Source organism: Mytilus californianus, unplaced genomic scaffold (genome assembly GCF_021869535.1).
Source record: "Mytilus californianus isolate M0D057914Y unplaced genomic scaffold, xbMytCali1.0.p SCAF_7, whole genome shotgun sequence".
NCBI lineage: Eukaryota > Metazoa > Mollusca > Bivalvia > Mytilida > Mytilidae > Mytilus > Mytilus californianus.
The window spans coordinates 98,773,497-98,799,298 of NW_026262723.1; the positions used below are offsets into that span (position 1 = coordinate 98,773,497).

At 33.5% G+C, this 25,802-nt stretch overlaps 2 protein-coding genes across 3 annotated transcripts in view; both read right to left on the bottom strand.

Annotated features, from left to right (window-relative positions):
- Nucleotides 1-25,802, bottom strand: part of LOC127709190 (transmembrane channel-like protein 5) — a 293,058-nt gene that overhangs the window by 160,872 nt on the left and 106,384 nt on the right. The gene's annotated exons all lie outside the window — the stretch shown is intronic.
- LOC127709194 (ubiquitin-conjugating enzyme E2-17 kDa-like) lies at nt 13,985-24,968 on the bottom strand. Of its 2 annotated transcripts, none has more exons than XM_052214597.1 (6): nt 24,863-24,968; nt 19,896-19,959; nt 18,946-18,977; nt 17,009-17,086; nt 16,147-16,252; nt 13,985-14,733 (listed from the first exon to the last, which is right to left on the bottom strand). In XM_052214597.1, exons 1-6 carry the CDS (start codon nt 24,884-24,886, stop codon nt 14,594-14,596), a joined length of 444 nt encoding a protein of 147 aa, XP_052070557.1. In that variant the 5' UTR covers nt 24,887-24,968; the 3' UTR covers nt 13,985-14,593. The 2 variants fall into 2 exon arrangements, with proteins under 2 accessions (XP_052070557.1, XP_052070558.1); XM_052214598.1 differs by lacking the exon at nt 24,863-24,968 and adding an exon at nt 24,634-24,698.

Sequence of the window (25,802 nt, forward strand, 5' to 3'; positions counted from 1 at the left end):
TCCCGATGGTTGGGTGTTGGTGGTTGATGTGTCGTTCGTTGTTGTTTGTCTTTGTTTGTGGTCCTGATTTCCCGATGGTTGGGTGTTGGCGGTTGATGTGTCGTTCGGTGTTGTTTGTCTTCGTTTGTGGTCCTGTTTTCCCGATGGTTGGGTGTTGGTGGTTGATTTGTCGTTCGTTGTTGTTTGTCTTTGTTTGTGGTCCTGTTTTCTGGATGGTTGGGTGTTGATGTGTCGTTCGGTGTTGTTTGTCTTTGTTTGTGGTCCTGTTTTCCCGATCGTTGGGTGTTGGCGGTTGATGTGTCGTTCGGTGTTGTTTGTCTTTGTTTGTGGTCCTGTTTTCCGGATCGTTGGGTGTTGGTGGTTGATGTGTCGTTCGGTGTTGTTTGTCTTTGTTTGTGGTCCTGTTTTCCGGATGGTTGGGTGTTGGTGGTTGATGTGTCGTTCGTTGTTGTTTGTCTTTGTTTGTGGTCCTGTTTTCCCGATGGTTGGGTGTTGGTGGTTGATGTGTCGTTCGTTGTTGTTTGTCTTTGTTTGTGGTCCTGTTTTCCCGATGGTTGGATGTTGGTGCTTGAAGTGTCGTTCGGTGTTGTCTTTGTATGTGGTCCTGTTTTCCCGATGGTTGGGTGTTGGTGGTTGATGTGTCGTTCGTTGTTGTTTGTCTTTGTTTGTGGTCCTGTTTTCCCGATGGTTGGATGTTGGTGGTTGAAGTGTCGTTCGGTGTTGTCTTTGTATGTGGTCCTGTTTTCCCGATGGTTGGGTGTTGGTGGTTGATGTGTCATTATGTGCTGTTTGTCTTTGTTTGTGGTCCTGTTTTCCCGATGGTTGGGTGTTGGTGGTTGATGTGTCGTTCGGTATTGTTTGTCTTTGTTTGTGGTCCTGTTTCCCGATCGTTGGGTGTTGGTGGTTGATGTGTCGTTCGGTGTTGTTTGTCTTTGTTTGTGGTCCTGTTTTCCCGATGGTTGGGTGTTGGTGGTTGATGTGTCGTTCGGTTTTGTTTGTCTTTGTTTGTGGTTCTGTTTTCCCGATGGTTGGGTGTTGGTGGTTGATGTGTCGTTCGGTTTTGTTTGTCTTTGTTTGTGGTTCTGTTTTCCCGATGGTTGGGTGTTGGTGGTTGATGTGTCGTTCGGTGTTGTTTGTCTTTGTTTGTGGTCCTGTTTTCCCTAAACTATATAAGATATCTTATATATTATGAGATATCTTATATATTATGAGATATCTTGAAATTAATTAGAATAAATCGTAAAACGGCTTGCCTAATTTCTGGGCCATGCAATGTATCAAAATGCACATACATATATTTTAAAACTAACTTTAAAACCTTTGTAAACAACTTGCGATTTCCGTGTGACAAATATTCATCAAGTCGATGTTTAACACGATGCTCAAGAAAAAAAATTGTTTGGTTGATAGTGGTTCTAAGTGTTTTAGATAAAGATCAAAACTAGCGTTTTTACCTGCGTCGCAGGTTTAATAAGTGTTCGGCCCCGTCCGTCCGTCAGAAAGATTAACTTTTACACTATCATCAAAGTGTTCTTAGTTTCAATGAAAGGGAATGAATTATTTTTGGTGTGCAGCTTGATAATGTTGAGCTGTAGCGAGTAAGCATTTTTTGCATGTGCCGTGAAACCATGCACTTCCTTATAAAAATAAGGAGATGTGTTGTGATTGCCAAAAATAAAGTTCAAATGAAGTTGATGTAAGCAATTGCGGCTTTCAACAACGAGAAAAATCCATACCGTATAGTCACATGCACTTGTTTCTGTCAATGGGAGGTTTACTATCCACACTTGTACGAAAAATCACGTGATTTTCCCTGTCAATGGGGGTTTACTATCCACATTTGTACGAAAAATCACGTGATTTTCGTACAAGTGTGGATAGTAAACCCCCCAATGACAGAAACAAATGCCTGTGCGTATAGTCGGCTTTAAAAGGCCGCCCGACATGAAAAGTATTTAACAATTCAATTGAGAAAACTATAACGGTCTAATTCATAACAAAACAATTTACGAAAAACAAATATGACAGATATGAACCAACGACAACCACTGAACTACAGGCTCCTTCCTGACTTAGGAAAGGCATATAAAGAATGTAACGGGGTTGAACGGCGCCAAACTTTTCCCCTAATCTTGGACAGTGGTGTAACCGTACAACATCAGTCTGTCTGCCGATAGTTTGAAATTTTACAACACTCAAAGTACATTTTCGTCAAATTTTTCTTGGCTCTTTTTGAGATCATGAATGGTTTTCCATATAACTTCTATCTGGGAACAATATATCAATATATATGTTCCTGCTTCTATATAACGATTTTATCCATGTAGGGTATCTGAATGCGCATGCGCAATATCGACCGGACTGATTCTTGACAATGGGTCTATGCGTCCGATATCTTGTTTAAAGTTTTAATTTCATGTCATATGAAACGAGTTTCTGGTGATTATGAGGTTTAGGAAATTAATGAACCAATGCATGCATATAAACTAAATTAGGTCCTCTGTGCACCTTATAGTCGATAAAATGTATTGCATTCGGTGATTTCGATCTAAAACTTTGACTGCTAATTAACTCAGTTAGGGTTTTGATATCGAATATAAATTATAAAAAGAAGATGTGGTATGATCGTCAATAAGACAACTATCCACAAGAAACAAAATGACATATATACTATAGGCGTCGTACGAACTGCAACAACTTAAGCAATACCATACCACATAGGAAGCTACAAAAGGCTGTGACACAACAAAATGTAAACAATTCAAATGTGAGAATCAACGGCTTCCTTCATGTACAAAACATAAAATGGTACACAGTAACAAGCAACACGGTGCTGAGTGATTGTAAACTGAGTTTTAACTAGAGATGCCATGGTTATAAGGTCACGGCATACGGAAAAGCTGACGACTTTAAAGTACGGGGACACAATAATTCAATAGCAGTACATTTCTGAAAATTTGGATAAAATAGAACTTTCTTTCAAAAGAAAGACTTTGTACAAGTGTTTACAGTAAAACTGAAGCCATTCAATAGATATAGGAAGATGTGGTATGAGTGCCAATGAGACAACTCTCCATCCAAGTTACAATTTATAAAAGTAAACCATTATAGGTCAAGGTACGGCCTTCAACACGGAGCATTGGCTCACACCGAACAGCAAGCTATAAAGGGCCCCAAAAAATTACTAGTGTAAAACCATTCAAACGAAAAAAACCAACGGTCTAATCTATATAAAAACGAGAAACGAGAAACACGTATGAACTACATAAACAGACGACAACTACTGTAATCAAATTCCTGACTTAGGACAGGTGCAAACATTTGCAGCGGGATTAAACGTTTTAATGGTACCAAACCTTCTCCCTTGTCTGAAACAATAGTATAACATCACAACATAGAAAAACACACTATAAAATATCAATTGGAAGGCTTAACTCAATCAAAAAACGTAAATTAACACACAATGAACGAATAAATTTGACCTGTGACACCTGAAAATATACAGTTAATAAAAAATTACAAGGGATAAATAATTAAAGTCAAAAGTAAATAAACAGGTTTAAACAAAGTTAAAGTATGATATCACTGTGAAATTTCAAACAATTTATAGAAAATCATCACTTTTGAAGAAACCTGCGTCAAATCATACACAGGTAAATGAAAATAATTTTGTTGTTAAGTATACTTCTTCTTCTGTGTGTATAAAATCTTCCGTTTAGGAATACCAAGAAATTTCTTTAATATCAATAAAACTAATCTAACACTTGGTACATATGGGGTGAATATCAACAATAAAACTATACAATTAGTGCTCGGTAAAAATTCCTGTATAGGTCCAGGAACAGCATCTAAGGAAAAATGAAATAATTTTGATGTTCATAGTACGAAGAAGTGAAAATTTGTAGTTATATCAAATAACCAAAGCTGGTATATAAACAAGTTTCCATGTTAACATTAAATAACAAAAAAGCATTACAAATAGTATCAACAGGTCAAATTAAAAAGAAAGTACGATTTGAGAGTACTCGCAGTTACTGACAGCTAGTTAAAAGCCAAAACAATTAATAATAAAATGCTTCGCTGGGCGCAGCTTGATACGACCGCAGAGGTCGAACCCTGAACAGTTGGGGCAAGTATGGACACAACATTCAAGCTTGATACAGCTCTGAATTTGGATTGTGATTAAATATTTGACACAGCATAGGTTTCTGACACAGAAAGAATGTGGTCTAAGAATTTGATTTTTTTTAATTTACCTATTATGGTCCAATGTCCAAAATCAAAATACATGGTTAGATTCAACATATCAAAAAACCCCATATATTCAATTTTTGTTGAAATCAAACAAAGTTTAATTTTGGACCCCAACTTGGACAAACTTGAAAACTGGGCCCATAATCAAAAATCTAAATACATGTTTAGATTCAGCATATCAAAGAACCCCAAGAATTAAATTTTTGTTAAAATCAAACTAAGTTTAATTTGGACCCTTTGGACCTTAATGTAGACCAATTTAAAAAACGTGACCAAAAATTAAAAATCTAAAAACACGGTTAGATTTGGCATATCAAAGAACCCCAATAATTCAATTTTTGATGAATTCAAACAAAGTTTAATTTTGGACCCTTTTGGCCTCAATATGAACTAATTTGATAGCGGGGCACACAAATAAAAAATCTAAATACATGGTTAGATTTGGCATATCAAAGAACCCCAATAATTCAATTTTTGATGAAATCAAACAAAGTTTAATTTTGGACCCTTTTGACCTCAATATGAACCAATTTGATAGCGGGGTCCACAAATAAAAAATCTAAATACATGGTTAGATTCAGCATATTAAAGAACCCCATATATTCAATTTTTGTTGAAATCAAACAAAGTTTAATTTTGGACCCCAATTTGGACCAACTTGAAAACTGGGCCAAAAATCAAAAATCTAAATACATGTTTAGATTCAGCATATCAAAGAACCCCATATATTCATTTTTTGTTAAAATCAAACAAAGTTTAATTTTGGACCCTTTGGACCTTAATGTAGACCAATTTGAAAACTGGACCCAAAATTAAAAATCTAAATACACGGTTAGATTCGGCATAACAAATAAATAAATGTGGTCAAAGATTTTACAAATCTTATGCGCCATACTGTGCAATTAAAGATTACTTCTTGAAATTTTTCAATATTTGAAATTTGAAAAAAGTATAATATTTGAAGAATAATTCTTTTTAATTTCTGAAATCTGAAATGAGAAAAAAATGGCCCCCCACAATTTCTTTTTACCCCCCCCCCCCTTTTTTTTCCCCAAAACATTCTTTCCCTCAAGATATGGTCATAATCTCAATTCAAATTTCCAATGGAGTTTGCAACCATAATTACCCATTTAAATTTACCATAGTGCTAACTTAATCTATTTTATAATAGAATTTAAAATATAGTGTCAAATCTTTTATATGGATTTTTTTGTAAAAAAAAAAGATGCAACATTTGCAGATATTTTTACTGGTCTTCCTTTATAAATATGCATTTCTTTAAACATAATTTAAAAGCAGTGTAAGGGAAGTAAACAAAACGTTGTATTTGGATTACCTCCCTTTCACTATTTTAAATTATCTTAATTGTTCATTAACCATTACCTTATACATAATTTAAAAGCAGTGTAAGGGAGGTAATTTTAATGATGTATTTGATTTATCTCCCTTACACTGCTTTAAATTATGTTTTGTACTTAAGTATTTGTCCATTAACCAGGACAACCTTGTTTTTCCCCCTTTTTTGCCCCTAATTCCTAAAGGGTTTGAGCCATAACCACCCAAAGCAAATCCTAACCATCCCTTTGTGGTATGGAAACTTGTAGTATAATTTCAGAGAGATCCATACACCGTTCCAGTTATTGTCTGGAAACTAGAAAATGCTTATTTTTGGCCCCTAATTCCTTAACTGTTGGTACCATAACCCCCAAAATCAATCCCAACCTTCCTTTTGTGGTATTTAACCTTATGGTAAAATTTCAAAGAGATCCATTCACTTAAACTAAAGTTAGAGTGCGAAAACCAATGTGTCTTCGGACATCGACGACGACGCCAACGTCATACCAATATAATAAAAATCATGCATCAGAGACTAAAATCAACTAAAATACATCCCAGGGATTTAGTATTTTAACGTCATGAACAGTCAAAGAAGACATGACTTGTGTAATGCCAAAAATAAATGTATCGACAGGTATACAAAACATATTAGCTGTGTATTTGCTTTATTATGCAAAAAAAAAAACAATCAAAAACCCAATCCATTTGACATTTTCAGCATTCAAAAACTCAATTCATTCAAAAACTCAATTCATGTAAAGTAGAATCCAATTATATGTTAAAACTATGCGTTCAGCTTCTCAACCCTTCTACAGTCATTCCCAAGGTCCGTCAGACATGTGGCAATGTCCAGTAATAAATGGTTTGGTCCAGTAATATGTCATCGATTACTGGACCAAATGACCAGTGTAGATGTAAGAATTTTTCAATACTCATAATGTAAAAGCAGAGACATATAATACTTATATGTCTCTGGTAAAAGACTGCTAAAACACTAATTGGACCAGTAATGCTTGAACAATTACTGGACCAAAGACCACTGAGGATCAAAAAACCTTTGGAACCTCTGCTTCTAGTCGCTGTCCAATGCGTTATTTACCCTAATCGACAATCTACTTTTGTAACGTTAGGAAATCTTCTTTCATTCTAAAAATAGAGCAGATAGTTGAAATTTTAAATGACTTGCCAACATTCTGAATCATAGTATTATCTATTCCCTTGTAGAGAATGTAACAACTCAAGTCTGTGAGTGAAGCTATAGACGACATCATTGACAGTGTCGATTTTCTTTTCTTTCGAAGGCCCTGATGAAAAAACTACAGGCACTTGTTTCTATCCATTGGAAGATCGACTATCCTGGTCCCCAATTCCATATGTTCTATTACATATGGATAGTCGACCTTCTGATGGATAGAAAGAAACAAGTGGCTGGGGAACATATGGACAGTTGACCTTACCTTGGATAGAAACAAGTGGCTGTGGAAAATACAGCTGAAATAAAAACATAGACATACAGATTTAGATAAAGACTTTCTTTGCATGGAAAGAACATATCCATGGCTGAATAAAATAGAGAAAACAATAGGATCACTTACATGTTTTACTCAAAATGTGAGGCTGCCTTAAGAGAAAAAATATCACAAGTGTAAGGGGACACAAAGTGACCTCAAATGTTTTGCTTTCGGCATAGCCAAAACAACAAAAAGCCAGTCCACAAATAATACTTATAAAATGCTTCGCTGAGCGCAGCCTAATACGACCGCAGAGGTCCAACTCTGAACAGTTGGGGCAAGTTTGGACACAATATTCAAGCTTGATACTGTCTGAATTTGGATTGTGATCAAATTTTTGACATAATATAGGTTTCTGACACAAAATAAATGTGGTCAAAGATCTTAAAATTTTGAAATGGGACATTTAATTTACCTAGAATGGTCGAATATCCCAAATCTAACAACATGGTAAGATTCAGCATATAAAAAAAAAATAAATGTGGATAAGTGTCCACATGTGGACACAGATGATGCCCCCGCTTGCATATCATATAGTTATAAAGGAACATAACTGAAGAACGGTAAAAGTGATGCTACCCAAATTTGAACTTGATCTGAGTTTTGTGTTTAAGTTTCATAACATTTGGTTGAGGCAATCTTAAGTTGAGAACAGAAACTAAAAATTCAGAAATTTTTCTATTTGCAAACACGCATAACTCTAGAACAGTTGTGTATAAGTTTTATAACATTTGGTTGAGAAAAAATAAAAAAATTCAGCAATTTTTATGTTTATAAAGGGACATAACTCAAGACTGGTAAAAGTGTCGGCACCTTATTTCGTACTTAATCTGTATTATGTAGTAATATGCATTGTGTATAAGTTTCATAACATTTGGTTGAGGCAAACTAAAGTTAGAAAACAGAAACAAAAAATTTGTACTTGATCGTAGTTTTGTGGTAATGAATATTGTGTATAGGTTTCATAATGTTTGGTTGGGGCAAACTTAAGTTACAGAATGGAAACTAAAAATTTTGCAATCTTTCGATTTATAAAGGGGCATAACTCAATAATGGGTAAAGTGACACTACCCAAATTCAACTAGATCTGTGTTTTATCAGTGGAAGTCAAAATTAAACATTGCATTGTATAAAGTATTGATTGTAGTTGATTCAACTATAATCATGGACAAAGGAAGATAACTCCAATTTTAAAAATAACTTGATATTAAGAAAAAAATAAAAATTTTGCAATTTTCCATTTATAAAGGGACATAACTCTAGAACGGTTAAAGTGACGCCACCAAAATTCAAAGTTGATCTGTGTTTTGTGGTAATAAGCATTATGTATAAGTTTCATAACATTTGGTTGAGGCAAACTTAAGTTAGAGAACGGAAACTAAAAATTTTGCAATTTTTCCTTTTATAAAGGGACATAACTCTAGAACAGTTAAAGTGACGCCACTAAAATTCAAACTTGATCTGTGTTTTGTTGTAATAAGCATTGCGTATAAGTTTCATAACATTTGGTTGAGGCAAACTTGAGTAAGAGATCGGAAACTAAAAATTATTCAATTTTTCCATTTATAAAGGGGCATAACTCTAGAACGGTAAAAGTAACGCCACCAAAATTCAAACCTGATCTGTGTTTTGTGGTAATAAACATTGTGTATAAGTTTCATTACATTTGGTTGAGGCAAACTCAAGTTAGAGAACGGAAACCAATTTCGGGACGTACGTACGTACAGACGGACAAGGGTAAAACTTAATGCCCCCACCGCTACGGCGGGGGCATAAAAATTTAATTTAAGTTGTGGACCCTTCAAACCTTAATATGGACTAATTTGAAAACAGGGCCCAAAATAAAAATCTAAATGCACAATAAGATTCAGCATATCATACAGCCACAATAATTCAGCTTTTGATGAAATCAAACAAAGTTTAATTTTGGACCGTTTTGACCTCAATGTAGACCAATTTAAAAATGGGGCCCCAATATCCAAATAAAATGCTTTGCTGGGGCGCAGCTTGATACGACCGCAGAGGTCGAACCCTGAACAGTTGGGGCAAGTATGGACACAACATTCAAGCTTGATACAGCTCTGAATTTGGATTGTTATTAAATATTTGACACAGCATAGGTTTCTGACACAGAAAGAATGTGGTCTAAGAACTTCAATTTTTTTAATTTACCTATTATGGTCCAATGTCCAAAATCAAAATACATGGTTAGATTCAGCATATCAAAGAACCCCATATATTCAATTTTTGTTAAAATCAAACAAAGTTTAATTTTGGACCCCAACTTGGACAAACTTGAAAACTGGGCCCATAATCAAAAATCTAAACACATGTTTAGATTCAGCATATCAAAGAACCCCAAGAATTCAATTTTTGCTAAAATCAAACTAAGTTTAATTTTGGACCCTTTGGACCTTAATGTAGACCAATTTAAAAAACGGGACTTAAAATTTAAAATCTAAATACACGGTTAGATTTGGAATATCAAAGAACCCCAATAATTCAATTTTTGATGAAATCAAACAAAGTTTAATTTTGGACCCTTTTGACCTCAATATGAAAAAATTTGATAGGGGGGCCCACAAATAAAAATTCTAAATGCATGGTTAGATTCAGCATATCAAAGAACCCCATATATTCAATTTTTGTTGAAATCAAAAAAAGTTTAATTTTGGACCCCAACTTGGACCAACTTGAAAACTGGGCCCATAATCAAAAATCTAAACACATGTTTAGATTCAGCATATCAAAGAACCCCAAGAATTCAATTTTTGTTAAAATCAATCTAAGTTTAATTTTGGACCCTTTGGACCTCAATGAAGACCAATTTAAAAACGGGACCCAAATTAAAAATCTAAAAACACAGTTAGATTTGGCATATCAAAGAACCCCAATAATTCAATTTTCGATGAAATCAAACAAAGTTTAATTTTGGACCCTTTTGACCTCAATATGAACCAATTTAATAGCGGGGCCTACAAATAAAAAATCTAAATACATGGTTAGATTCAGCATATCAAAGAACCTCATATATTCAATTTTTGTTGAAATCAAACAAAGTTTAATTTTGGACCCCAATTTGGACCAACTTGAAAACTGGGCCCATAATCAAAAATCTAAATACATGTTTAGATTCAGCATATCAAAGAACCCCATATATTCAATTTTTGTTGAAATCAAACAAAGTTTAAATACTGGACCCTATCTTGGACCAACTTGAAAACTGGGCCCATAATCAAAAATCTAAACACATGTTTAGATTCAGCAAATCAAAGAACCCCAAGAATTCAATTTTTGTTAAAATCAAACTAAGTTTAATTTTGGACCCTTTGGACCTCAATGTAGACCAATTTAAAAAACAGGACCCAAAATTAAAAACCTAAATACACGGTTAGATTTGGAATATCAAAGAACCCCAATAATTCAATTTTAGATGAAATCAAACAAAGTTTAATTTTGGACCCTTTTGACCTCAATATGAACCAATTAGATAACGGGGTCCACAAATAAAAAATCTAAATACATGGTTAGATTCAGCATAACAAAGAACCCCATATATTCAATTTTTGTTGAAATCAAACAAAGTTTAATTTTGGACCCCAATTTGGACCAACTTGAAAACTGGGCCAAAAATCAAAAATCTAAATACATGTTTAGATTCAGCATATCAAAGAACCTCATATATTCAATTTTTGCTAAAATCAAACAAAGTTTAATTTTGGACCCTTTGGACATTAATGTAGACCAATTTGAAAACTGGACCCAAAATTAAAAATCTAAATACACTGTTAGATTCGGCATAACAAATAAATAAATGTGATCAAAGATTTTACAAATCTAATGCGCCATACTGTGCAATTAAAGATTACTTCTTGAAATTTTTCAATATTTGAAATTTGAAAAAAAAATAATATTTGAAGAATAATTCTTTTTAATTTCAGCTGAAATCTGAAATGAGAAAAAATTGGCCCCCCACAATTTCTTTTTATTCCCCCCCCCCCCTTTTTCCCCAAAAAAAATTCTTTCCCTCAAGATATGGTCATAATCTCAATTCAAATTTCCAATGGAGTTGGCAACCATAATTACCCATTTAAATTTACCATAGTGCTAACTTAATCTATTTTATAATAGAATTAATAAAAATATAGTGTCAAATCTTTCATATGGATTTTTTTGTAAAAAAAAAAGATGAAAACATTTGCAGATATTTTTACTGGTCTTCCTTTATAAATATGCATTTCTTTAAACATAATTTAAAAGCAGTGTAAGGGAAGTAACCAAAACGTTGTATTTGGATTACCTCCCTTAAACTGTTTTAGATTATCTTTATTGTTCATTAACCATTACTTTATACATAATTTAAAAGCAGTGTAAGGGAGATAATTTCAATGATGTATTTGATTTATCTCCCTTACACTGCTTTAAATTATGTTTTGTACTAAAGTATTTGTCCATTAACCAGGACAACCTTGTTTTTCCCCCTTTTTTGCCCCTAATTCCTAAACGGTTTGAGCCATAACCCCCCAAAGCAAATCCTAACCATCCCTTTGTGGTATGGAAACTTGTAGTATAATTTCAGAGAGATCCATACACCGTTCCACAGTTATTGTCTGGAAACTAGAAAATGCTCATTTTTGGCCCCTTTTTGGCCCCTAATTCCTTAACTGTTGGTACCATAACCCCCAAAATCAATCCCAACCTTCCTTTTGTGGTATTTAACCTTATGGTCAAATTTCAAAAAGATCCATTCACTTAAACTAAAGTTAGAGTGCGAAAACCAATATGTATTCGGACGACGACGCTGGACGACGACGACGACGCCGGACGACGACGACGACGACGACGCCAACGTCATACCAATATACGACCACAAAATTTTTTTGCGGTCGTATAAAAAGTAATACAAGGTTAGAACCCTCAAAAATTAAAGACTTTAAATTAATCTGATTGAAATTGGGTTAAAAGATTTGTATTTATTTTCAATTGAAGATTTCTTGCTATTGCGCAATACTGTGCAATTGAAGATTTCTTGCTATTGTGCAATACTGTGTTGTTGCGCAATACTGTGCAATTGCGCAATACTGTGCTATTGCACAATACTGTGCAATTGAAGATTTCTTGCTATTGCGCAATACTGTGCAATTGAAGATCTCTTGCTATTGCGCAATACTGTGCAATTGAAGATTTCTTGCTATTGCACAAAACTGTGCAATTGATGATTTCTTGCTGTTGCACAATAGTGTGCTATTGTGCAATACTGTCCTATTACGCAATATTGTGCAATTGAAGATGTCTTGTTTTTGCGCAAAACTGTGTTGTTGTGTGCAATACTGTGCAATTGAAGATTTCTTGCTATTGCGCAATACTGTGCAATTGAAGATTTCCTGCTATTGCGTAATACTGTGCAACTGAAGATTTCTTGCTATTGCGCAATACTGTGCAATTGAAGATTTCTTGCTATTGCGCAATACTGTGCAATTGAAGATTTCTTGCTATTGCACAATACTGTGCAATTATTTAAAAATTATTTAAAAAATTTTCAAGAAAAAAAATATGAACCCCCCCAAAAAATTGGAAAAAAAAATCCCCCCAAACTTTTTGACCCCCCCTCCCTTGGAGTAATTACCACCAAACTCAATCCCAGCCTTCCCTTTGTTGTATGGAACCTTGTAGTACAATTTTAGAGAGATCCATACACTTAAACACAAGTTATAGTCCGGAAACTACAAAAATGCTTGTTTTTGACCCCTAATTCTTAAACTGTTGGTTCCATAACCCCCAAAATCAATCCCAACCTTCCTTTTGTGGTATTGGACCTTCTGGTAAAATTTCTTAGACATCCATTCACTAAAACTAAAGTTATTGTCCGGAAACCAAATGTGTCTTCGGACGACGCCGACGATGAAGACATTATAGCATTATACGACGCAAAAATTTGTTTGCGGTCGTATAAAAAACTGGAGACTGAGCAACAGGAAATCACCAAAAACTGGGGGTGATCTCATCTGCATCAAAAAGAGCAGCTCCTGCTACACAAATGAGCCGTTTATACAAGTTGATAAAAAACGGAGGAGCTCTACAATTCAGTCAATGTACCTGCTGTATCTACGATTTTAAGCAAGACCACCTAGTACAAAGTATGTGTAACAGGACACTGTTTGAAAGGACTGTAATAGGCATATATACAGTCTCTATTAAAATATTTTGTCGACAATGGATCAGTGTCCGTCTTGGATTTCTATAATGTGACGTTATCTATAGTGCCAGTTGAACTTTCAAATACCAAAATGAAATCTAATTTATAGTAATGCACATTTTTTAAATGATTAATACTTCTGGGGCTCGATTTCTGTAGATTGACTTCAAAATCATGTATAAACAATAAGCTATTTTCAAAGACTCTGAGTAAAATTAATTTAATTTATTCACTAATGTTCTTGACTCTCTGATTCCAATGAAAACAAATATGGTAAAATTTATCATTTAAGGACAATAACTTATAAAAAGTTGTATTGACAGTTTTGGTGTTAATAGACAGTAGATCTCAACATTCTAAACATTTCTGCCCCTGTCAGATTTTCTCTGTCTATAGCTGAATTCAAGATAATAGACAAACTTGTATTTTATCCCATATGTTCTATTTTTAGCCATGTTGGTTAACAAACAGGATCATATATATTTTTTAAATTAGCAACCCCAATGAAGATTGTGGCTAAGTTTGATTCCAATTGGCCTTGTATTTTCAGAGAAGATTTTTGTAAAAGTTAACAGACAAGGACAATGATGGACACCAAATGATGAGATACGGACCCCAGTGAGCCAAAAATAAGCATGCAAAAAAAAAATGTCAGTACTATACCATGGTCTATTCAGTCACAATATTTAGAAAAGATTTTTTATTATTTTAATGTACATTGATATCTATTGTGAATATAAGAATCAGAATACTGTTTTAAATGACTTCATACCACAATATTTACAACAAGTATAACATATATATGGTGTTTTCATTGACGTTGTAAATGTTCAATAGTATTACTGCACTGGTTGAAATTGTCGACTTGTAGAAAACATAATTAAACAAGGCAAAAATAGGAACGATAAAAGATGTAAATATTGATATGTATAAATAGGAAAGTTATACAACCGTTACTTCTATAAAAGTTTTTTATCTTTTCATCTTTTGTCAATAAGGATTTATTCTAAATAAAGCTCATGTTTACGGAAATAAACAGTCATAAAATAAATGAATTCCCTTTTTTTGTCCAATATAAATGTTCACACTAATTACACATGAGAAATGACAGATATTACAAATGTATTACTGAAACAAACAAAACAAAATGAAAAACCAAAACATTTGTATCTTATTTTTTTTTTAAAAAGGGGGTATACAATATTTCACAAACACATGATGATTTGTCGTAAACATTTTCAGTCAGATTCATTAAAATAAATTATCACAGTTATTTATTAGATCTGAAATCTGATCAGGTAGCATATTTTCTGGTCCATTCCCGAGCATTCTGCATGTATTTTTTCCTATCAGTCTTGTATAACTTGGCTATATCAGGCATCAATGGATCATCTGGGTTTGGTTCTGTCATTAAGGCATGCAGTGACAATAAAACTGAAAGGATATAATATAAGTTTGCTAAACATTTATGTCAATTCTTTCTTATGCTAAAAAAAACACATCTGGAGATCTATTAGTATTATACTGGGGGCCTTGGTGGCTGATTGGTTTAAGCTTTTAGTAAATAATTTCTACAGGAGAGACAAATTTATGCTATCACTAGCCAGTCAACACTGAGGTTGTGAGTTTGAACCCCGCTCGTGCGGGTGCACTCGACTCCAATCTTAATTGACTAGGATTGTCAGTTTTCCTATCGAAGGTCGGTGGTTTTCTCTGGGCACTCCGGCTTCCTCCACCAATAAAAACTGGCCGCCACGAAATAGCCTAAAAGCGGTGCTTAAAAGTGGCGTTAAAACACCAAAAATCAAATCAAATTAGTATTATACTGCATACATGAAATACATTTTAATTTTACTTTGATTTCAGTATATACATACATACTCTGGACATCATAAAAAGTGAACAGAAAGATACTAAATTTCCTATGTCCAACTCAGTCTTAAGGATGTTCGCTACTCTGTTTTAAAATAACAAGCCTTTTAAAAGACTGTTATAAATTGATAGTATATAAATAAAGGAACTAAAAAAGCAGAAAAAAATGAAGGGTCCGTGTGCTTGTTTTCGAGATATAAGCCATTGAACATTTGGCGGGAAATAATTCTCTCTAGACTTTTCATACATTTAACATTGGCACCCTTTTTCTTTAAAAAATTATGAAAAAATAACAAGGACTTTATAGCATTTTCAAATATGGCTATTTAAATTATATGTAATAAAATTATGAAAAGAAAAATAGGGGTTAGCGGGCAAAATTTTAATTGTCACTAACATGGATAAAACTAGAGGATTCCGAATATCTGACAAAAAGTCAAAAACAAGAGTAGCGAACATCCTTAAGGCTTAGCCACATGTTCATCAGCCCATGATTGTAAAATTACCTAGGGCCTGTAAGAATTTCTACTACCGTGAGGCTAATAGAATATATACAAAATGTCCCCCAATAATAAGTGTTTGACCTCGGGCCTTTACAGTTTATCTTGAAGACTGACTACTTTTCTGTTTATTTGTGTCAATTCTTTTTTTGGCATACATGTATCTGGAAACCAGATGAAATCACTGCTTAGTTATCTATTCATATGTTTTGTCTTGTTCAACTAAGTATACATTGATAATTGTGATTATTCAACCAAGTAATATACATCTACCTTTAAATCATTACACTAACTTCCAGTAAGTGTTGCTTTATGTTCTCTGCAAGCTTTTATCAATGTAAAGATGTATTGAGATATTCAATGATTTCTTCCACAGAAACAAATAGTCAAACTTTGAAAGCCTGCCCACTACATTAAATTGTAATGTTAAGAGCAAACTTTAAAGGATATCCCAAATAAATAGCACTAAACTTACTTTTTGATACTGTTAATGCTGGTGACCATTGAGATCTTAGAATATCTAAGCATATAGCTCCACTACTATTTATGTTTGGATGATATATCTTTGTTTTAAATCCTACCTGAAAAATATAGAAGATACTTTAAATAAAATGTACATTCATCTATAATTATGACTTGACTAGTAATTAACAATGAGTCTTAAAGTTTATATTAATAAACACACAAGTTGGTATTATTATGACTTTCAGCTACCAGACAAAGATCTACATTCATAGGGCGGCACAAAACTGTCTGTAGAAGTTGATAGGTGGGCCACCTAAGGTGGCACCCTCTTCTTTGGATAGGGGGGAGGATGTTATCATATAATAGAACTGAAAGCCCTACTGCTGATCATAAAGGTAATTTTTTATCCATGAGTGTGCACTAGTCTTCTCTATTAAGCAAGTCAAGTTACATGTATGTACATGTACTATATTTATCTCTATTAAGCAAGTCAAGTTACATGTATGTAGGTGTACTATGTTTATCTCTATTAAGCAAGTCAAGTTACATGTATGTACATGTACTATATTCATTTTACAGCTTGACAAGCAAGACATATCGCTCCAACAGTCAGTAATGCCATTCATAGCATATAACACATGTATGTTAACAAATAATAAAACTTCATCTAAAATGTTCAGGAGATTACTTGCCATATCTTTCAAATCACTATTCAAAACTTTGACAAGACCCTTCAACATTTTCTAAAATGACTTCACAACTCATTAAATAAAAGCATGCAAAATATTACAAATATCCCAGAACTAGCATTTACATATAAAGTACATAATGTGGCTATGGTATACTTACTGTTATGTGATTACTGCACTTACTTTTGGTGGCTTAAAAGGATAATCTGTAGGGAACTGTACTGAGAGGAAAAATATACCATCTTTATACGGACTGTCTTCCTGGAAATATACATAATAGCTTTGTTTTATTGGTCTTTCCCGTGACTGTATTGATCTGGTCAACTCTTCATCAAATCCAATAGCACTGTTTTGTGTTTTCCTATTTAATTTGGCCTGACTTACTACGAAGCTAAACATTTTGACCTTTCATTGATAAGTAAGACCCTAACAGGTGGACTAACTTATCAAGTCTTCCTATGGTTGGCTTGTAAAACAAACAAGATTATCTTTATATAGATTTTATTAGTTACAAAGTGTGCTAGTGACCTTATACGAGATATATGGGGTCAGTAAATTCCATATGGGGTGAGAGCGAAAGGTACAGTGTACAGTAAATTCCATATGGGGTGAGAGCGAAACGTACAGCGTACAGTAAATTCCATATGGGGTGAGAGCGAAACTCGAACCCCATATGAAATTTATTGACCCAATATATCTCGTATTAGGTCACTAGCACACTGTGTAACTAATTTATCTTACTGACTATCTTAACATGTGGCATTTAAACTAGTGGTCAATCAAAGTGATCAAGATTTCCATATAAAGAACCTATTTCCATTGGTATATACAAAAATAAATGCCAACAATAACAACTCGTTAGCTTTTAATGTGTTTTCTGCATTTTTTTCAATTGTTCATCATCAATTTCTTCATCTGTTGTCTGAGTGAAACGTTTCAGACTTTTCCTAAATGCCGTATTGTTTCTATAAAGGGACATAACACTACTACTAACCGTGTATTAAGATAAACCACGCCTACTAACCCCATATGAAATATACATGGTTCCAACACGGTCGCTTTTAACCAATGATATTCCTAGAAATGTATAGGAGGTAAGATAATGTAAAATATCATCTAGTAGACATGTCTAGTATGAAGCTTGTTTATCTTGTTCACTGTGCTCAATAGCCAAAAAAAACCTTCATGTTAGGACTCACAGCTGATATTTAGAGGTTTCATAAGGAGAGAGAGTTTGATAACACTTTATAACAACTCCAGTTATTTATTTTCAATATAATAATAAACCAGCCTTTGAAATTAAATAACCAGAGTTTATTTCAAGTGATATCCAATTCTCACTTATTTTTCTTATGGTAAAAAGATAATTCTGGTGTAATATTTTCTATTTCATAAGCTTCACTTCAAATATAAGTCTGCATACAGTATTGAGAATGTTGTGTCAGAATCAAGACTACTGTTTAATCAGATGTTTTCAAGCTTTTTGTATGCTTGAGAATGGAACTAAAATTGACAAAAAGAATATTTTCAGGTGAAACATGTGAGTGATTTGTAAATTATCATCAGAATTTACATGAGAAACATTCCAGGGGTAATGGTTTTTACTCGTGAAGTAGAAACTTTATATTTCTGTCTGGAGCATCTGTGTTCATGCCCAGCTTTTGGTGGGGTTAATGTGGTAGCATATTGTGGACTTTCTTTTGACATATGATTTTGATTGTCATATCTTCTTACACTTTTTTTCAATATCACACAGCTTCTGGAATATATCACCAAATCAAATGAGGGATGGAGTTAAAAGTGGAAGTAATTGTTTTACTGTTTTCCCCAGTTGAACTCCTGGAGCTCAAGACTGATAACAGTAGACCAGGCAAATTTTTTGCTGGTAATACTGTGGATTCATGTATCTTCTTGGGTTCCAATTTTTGTGGATTGAGGAAAAATTGTATTTTCGTGGATAATTGATTTCGTGGTTTGGTCAAAGTCTGCATACAAGTCTATAAAAAATTTGGACTTCGTTGAAAATTTAAAATTTTGGTTAACTTTTACCAACAAAATACTCGGAAAATTGGTATCCAATGAATAATAATGAATCCACAGTAGTTTGTAAAAATACTTACTGGACCGGTTAATGATGCTTCCCATTTAAATACTGAAACAAAAACAAGATATAATGTATAGATTATAGATTGGTTACATGTTTAATCTTGGTCTTCATAAAGTGTATCTTGCATTACATTAGTTAAGCAGTAATATTGAATGTCTTATATAACCTTTAAAACTGAAACCATTGAAACTGTCACAAAGTATTTTATAAATGTGTTGCTACAGTCGTCATGGTTAACTACCTTACCTGAACCAAAAACTTTAACCTGAGAATGTACTGGTTTCACAGTCACATTTCCATGTTCAGTGAATCATTAAATCGGGATCAGTACTTAAATATTAAAACTCTGCATTAAGCCTACAAGAAAAGACTTTGCTATTAGAGTAAGACCAGGAAGGCCTAAATTTGGCCCTAAATATCAACCTATGTCTTATCCACTTTGAAAACCAATATCTTAAATGATCTAAAATATGCAAAGATAAAATAAACAAAAACACTTTTTCTGCAGTCTGTCTGTTTTAGCTGGTGTTGAAAATTTGAAGTACACAATGTATCAATATATTTTGTTATTTACTAAATTTCATGGAATGTTAGAGACAACATTGAGCGTTCATGAACCTACAAGTACATGTACTCCTGTATTGAGACTTTAATAGTGCAATGTCCACTTCTTTCAAAAATTACTTTTATTACTTTGTATATTTACTCTGTAACAATACTTCAAACAGAGTTGCTCTACAACATGAAATAAAATATAACAGCTAGAGTTAAATGACGCCAGCTTTCTCCTTTTATATAAATTTGGTTTTAATATAAGTTTTAATTTTTTTATTTTCAGTTTGTATTGTAATTTACATACATGTAGTGTCTAATCAAGTAATATGACATTACAGAAGATGAAATATCCCCCCTCCAATTAACTTTATTCTGATTCAGCCTTTCTTTTTGTCTCAAAGTACTTACAATCATCTCCTACTGGCCCTGCAGAACAACCTGGTGGTGGGTCTGTTGTTATATCTTGTAATTCCTGCCAAAAAATACAATAATTATTCAGGTGTTAGTGATTTCTTGATTCTAGACAGAAGGTATGAGGAGAAGTAGAAGCTATCAAATGTTTTTTGACATGCAAGTCTATAGCCACAGTCTAAATTTTGTAAGTCTGGGCACTTTCATATTTTGAAAATTACATTAGGTGCTCTGAGTGCTTTTTGATCAAAGATCACTCTCGATGTCCATCATACAATATACATAATAAATTCATACTTCTTATGTCTGAATGCGCATAAACTAAAATATATAATTGAGGTCGAAGTCCTCAAAACGGTTGGAAAAAGCAATATGAAAAGCAATATTTTACTAAAGTTTTCTGTCTATTGCATATGCACAGTAACCAGTTATGGTTTATTGGTTTTTTAAAAGATTTTTCAAAAATATTGTAAAGAAAGTTACGAAACCCACAATTATAAGCAATTTTCTATCTGATTGCAGAAAAAGTATGATGGCATGCATTATGTTGTACTGTTACACCACTGTTCCAGGTTAGGGGGAGGGCTTAGCACTAGCAAACATGTTTACCCCACAACATTCTGTATGTGCCTGTCCAAAGTCAGGAGCCTGTAATTCAGTGGTTGTCGTTTGTTGCTGTATATCATATTTGTTTTTCATTTATTGTAACATACATAAATCAGGCCGTTAGTTTTCTCGTTTGAATATTGTTTTAGGTTTGCCATTTTTGGGCCTTTAATAGCTTACTATGCAGTATGAGTTTTGCTCATTGTTGAAGGCTGTTCGGTAACCTATAGTTGTTAACTTCTATGTCATATGGTCTCATACCACATCTTCTTATTTTTATATCAAGGGTCGAACAATAGTGAGACAACAAATATATAGTTTGTACTAATATGAAAAATAAGAAGATGTGGTATGGTTGCCAAATAGACCATGTAGACATCTCTCCACCAGATATTCCTCTAAACTTTTCGGTCTTCTTTAGAAAAATTTAATTTCAAAGTGAGATTTAACTATTTCTGTTAGAACTTTTCAGATGTATGGATTTTGAATCTTTGGTCTGTGCAGATTTGTGAGGCTGAGCTTTGCACTTAAAATTGCAATAGCAGTTTTAACATTTAAATTTCTTCCATTGTTTACATAAAAAAACAAGTTTTAAATGCTTATTCAAAATATGAATTTATAAGATAGGAAAAAATAATCAATGCCAGTGGAGATTTTTGTAAACACACTCGTGTTTCTTTTTGTTTTTACATATAACTGATTGGGACTGTTTCCACTACCTGACTACAGCTTACTTTAAAACAGAAATTATGGTAATCACTAATCCATGTTTATTTTTGTTCAAACCTCAATCATGAAGACAATTGCTTTTGGTTTTTCCATTTTGTGTATATTTAACTGTTTTTGTATACTCAATTTGTTATATCACAAAATAAAAATTTGTAAGGGTTCCACAGAACCCAGTGTCTCGCCTACTTTTGCTGTTAATCGCAGGCTCAACAAAAATGAGGAAAGAGGAAAAAAATTAATAAAAATATTCCTCTCTATACTATCATCTTTTGAGAAAGTTGTTAAAATTCAAAAAAAACTTTAACCACAGGGTGAATGTAATGTAAACTGGCAGAAAAACTAAGTCCATTTATAAGTTAAATACGGATAAACTGGATTTTTTTTGTACAAAATTTACTTCTGGATACTATCTTATGATCATAAACAAGCTTAAGCTTCTGTCCAAGTTTGGTACAAATCCAGGATAGTTTAAGAAAGTTGTTAAAATTCTAAAAACTTTAACCACAGAGTGAATGTAATGTTAACTGGCAGAAAAACTAAGTCCATTTATAAGTAAAATAAGGAAAATATGGAATTTTTTTTTTACAAAATTTACTTCTGGATACTATCTTATGATCACAAACAGGCTTCTTTCCAAGTTTGGTAGAAATCCAGGATAGTTTAAGAAAGTTGTTAAAATTTCAAAAACTTTAACCACAGAGTGAATGTAATGTTTCCTGGCAGAAAAACAAAGTCCATTTATAAGTAAAATGCGGAAAAAATGGATTTTTTTTTTTACAAAATTTACTTTTGAATATTATCTTATGATCATAAACAGGCTTCTGTCCAAGTTTGGTAGAAATCCAGGATAGTTTAAGAAAGTTATTAAAATTTCAAAAACTTAAACCACAGAGTGAATATTTGTGGACGCCGCCGACGGAATGTAGGATCGCTATGTCTCGCTTTTTCGACAAAAGTCGAAGGCTCGACAAAAATGATTAATATCCATTAGCAATGTAAAGAAGCAAAATATTTAGAGCAGTCTTGCTTTTCTGCTTCTGACAGCCATCATTTCTGATTATTCTGCCACTTATGGTCAAATTACTGTGTGCACATACGCTTAGTTACAAAGCAAGGATTTTTTTTAAATCTAACGAACAAACAAACAGTGCTGTACATATCAAAGTGTACAAGTAAAAACAACTGATTTATATTATCAAGTAACTGAGCCTTGAATGATTCAAGATTCTTAGCCATGGCAGTATCAGTGGGTAGGGCATTCCAGTCTCAAATAGTCTTTAGATATAATAATTCCCTCCTTACAACTGTGCTGCAAGATGGTACTTGAAAGGAACTGCTATGCATATTTCGACTATATTGTGTTGGTGTGATTTAAGTCTATCAGACACATATATATATGTAGACTATAAAAATAAGATGTGATATGATTGCCAATGAGACAACTCTCCACCCGAGACCAAATGACATAGAGGTTAACAACTACAGGTCAGTGTATGGCCTTCAACAATGAGCAAAACCCATTTATGATTTTGTACACAAGTACTAATCTTGATTTTTTTCTCCAATCTTTGAGTGGTGTCCATTCTATTTGGGTTTTTTTTTTGTGTACATGTATCTGTGCACCTAAGATTTTAGGCCCCACTTAGATAAACTCATAAAACCATAAATCAGATCATATTTTGTGAACAAATTCATGACATACTAACATATCATGAAATCTTGAGGCATGATTTCACCCATAAGATTTAGTTTATGTGAGCATCCAAAATTACAGAGACCCCAGTTTTGTGACAGTTTTTCTAATGCCCAATGATTTTGTATGTGCCTTTCTAAAAATAGTATATTTTGAATAAAGGAAAGATTCTATATGACTAAATACAGTTCAATTTGAACCAAACAGACTGCCATGGATGTGAAGCAAAATTTATCATTATTAACAATTCGATCTGAAGATGTCATTAATTAATGGAAAATGGCTTATCATTGGTTAAACATGGGATTGCAATTATAAATTCATGCTTGAACTTAGCAATTTTAACCTTATCTTTCTATTTGGAAGACTAAAACAATTCCAATGGTACATTGCTGATATGTCGGAATCAGGTAATGCACAATATCACTTGTGGCGCTCCATATGTAACAGCCATTATGTTCCGTCAGTTACTTTGTTCCGGCGGATCTTTTCAACTAGTTATTTCGTTCCGATGGAACTTTCCAACTAGTTGTTTTATTCCGAGTGCAGTCGAAAAGTTCCGGAAAAAGGAACTTATCAACTAGCCACAAAGAACCTCTTTGGCAAATAAGTCAAAACCGGAACTAACAAACTAGCCCAAAAGTTCCAACGGAACTTATCAACCAGTCACAAAGTTCCATTTGGAGAATTGATGCAAAGAACCACATGAGGAGGGGGGTATTCTTCCCTCTCTTGAGGGTACTATGAATACTAAATTTGCATGATAATGCAACTTATTCCGTTTTATGTGAGCTATGAAATACAACTTAAATTTTGCATATTTGTCCCCAAAGAAACCCCTTTCAGTGCGTTGGGTATTCTTGTAAATTAATGATTTGCTCTTATATATACTGATACTCATTCTTCCCCCTCTTTCTACAAAAAGGACGAAATATGGTATATTCAGTATCTTGGTTTCCCTTTTAAAGGTTCAAATATAATATGTTGCGCTTTTACTTTGCATCAATTCTCCAAATGGAACTTTCTGCCTGGTTGATAAGTTCCGTTGGAACTTTTGGGCTAGTTTGTTAGTTCCGGTTTTGACTAATTTGGCAAAAAGGAACTTTCTAACAAGTTGATATGTTCCGTTGGAACTTTTCAACTAGTCACTTTGTTCCGGTGGAACTTTTAAACCAGAGGAAGAACAAAGTAACTAGTTAATAAGTTCCTCCGGAACTTTTCGGCTAGTTAGTTCTTTCCGCCCGGAACTTTCCAACGTAGGAACAAAAGAGCATTTACACATACACCTTATCGCTAATCCCGCTTGACCCGAGAATCAGTCCCGCTCGAACTTTTGACGTCATACAACAATCACTTTTCCATTGTGGCGTCAGATATTTTCTATTATGACGTCAAAATTTTACGGGAACTTGTGTGATGTCCAGTAATGGCGGACAAATAGTGATAAGGTGTATTATATTTCATTTCGAAAAATGCTATATAACATAGCTTGCTTACATACTTTTTCCCCTTTCAGAGGCAACACATACCTAATATTAATTGATTGTATCAAGTAAGGTGAGACTTAAACTACAAAACTAGCCTATCATGAAGAATGAAACAAATACATTCAGGCACCCAATAATTGTATGGTGACAAGCAATTTTTTGAGTACTAATAACGTGAAAATTTCTTTAATGAAAAGTTATATAACCACTTATTTCATACTGTGAACATGTTTTCTGTCCATTTTTGTCATTTCTCTTATTCAAACAATGAGTCGTAATATTAAAACTTCCGTGATCGTGACGACCGAGTTCAGTGACGTATGCTAATCAATCGAGAATGATCTGCCATTACTAGTCATAGAAACAACTTTATTTGGGGAAATTACTAAACTATAGCATGTTTTCAAACATAAATTTGTCTCTCCTGTAGAAATTATATACTATTATACCTTATTCAAACGTTTAAGAGCCATCTGTTTACAGTTATGAGTTGTTTTGTTTTGACTTTGTTCTCAGTGATCTTTGTCGATATTTTTATTTTTATCTAAAACTAAATACGGCACGTATCGGAAAGAGAATTAGGAAAATCCGGATTTCCTTCTTATTTGGATTATAGCAAATATGTATATATATCTAGTCACAAGAATGTAGTGCATTGTCATAAAACAGATTTTGTACTACTTTCATGTGTCTCTATGCAGATTTGCTATAATCCGAATAAGTTATGCTAAAACTTAGGGTGGTGTCCCTCTTTGTCAAAGTCTAGGTGCGTGGAGACTCATTATCTAGAGCTCAGTAAACCCTACAGTCGATCTTTATTGGGCATTGCACAAGAAAACTAACTGTATCTGTGTCTGGAGGCAGATTTATATGAATACAAAGACTATCAATGTATGGTCTCATTGGCACTCATACCACATCTTCTTATATCTATGGTATATGCCAGGGAAACTTCGATTCCTTCCCCGGCGCCACACACTACTGAAAGTGAATCCGCTTACCCCCTTATATTACTTAAAATGGAAATGTTTACACTAACAGGTCAGCAATAACATATCATTTTAAACAAAATTCTGTGAACGGAATTTCGAGACTGATCAGTCGCAATTAAAGTCACGGAAGAAAATACATTACCCGGTCGCCGTTTTTATGCATTAATTAATCTATACAATTATAGATATATATTTCATAATATTTTTGAAAGTGAAAAAGGTAGCTTACATTAAGTGTATGATATTTTGATATTCAAATGCAGTTCAACGGATTCGAACTACATACAAAATTTCAACATAAACATTCTAAATAAAAAATACTTTGCTTTACAAATTACTTTTAATTTTGAGAGATGATTCTCCTATGTTGAACATTATAGGGTCACAGTTAGTACCC

Excerpts from the sequence above, each read along its gene's own strand:
- LOC127709194 (XM_052214597.1), bottom strand. The coding sequence starts at position 24,886 with ATGGCTCTTAAACGTTTGAATAAG. Across the intron at positions 19,960-24,862 it reads CTCTTAAACGTTTGAATAAG|GAATTACAAGATATAACAAC; the intron begins GTATAATAGTAT and ends ATTTTTTGGCAG. Across the intron at positions 16,253-17,008 it reads ATCCTTTTAAGCCACCAAAA|GTAGGATTTAAAACAAAGAT; the intron begins GTAAGTGCAGTA and ends TATATTTTTCAG.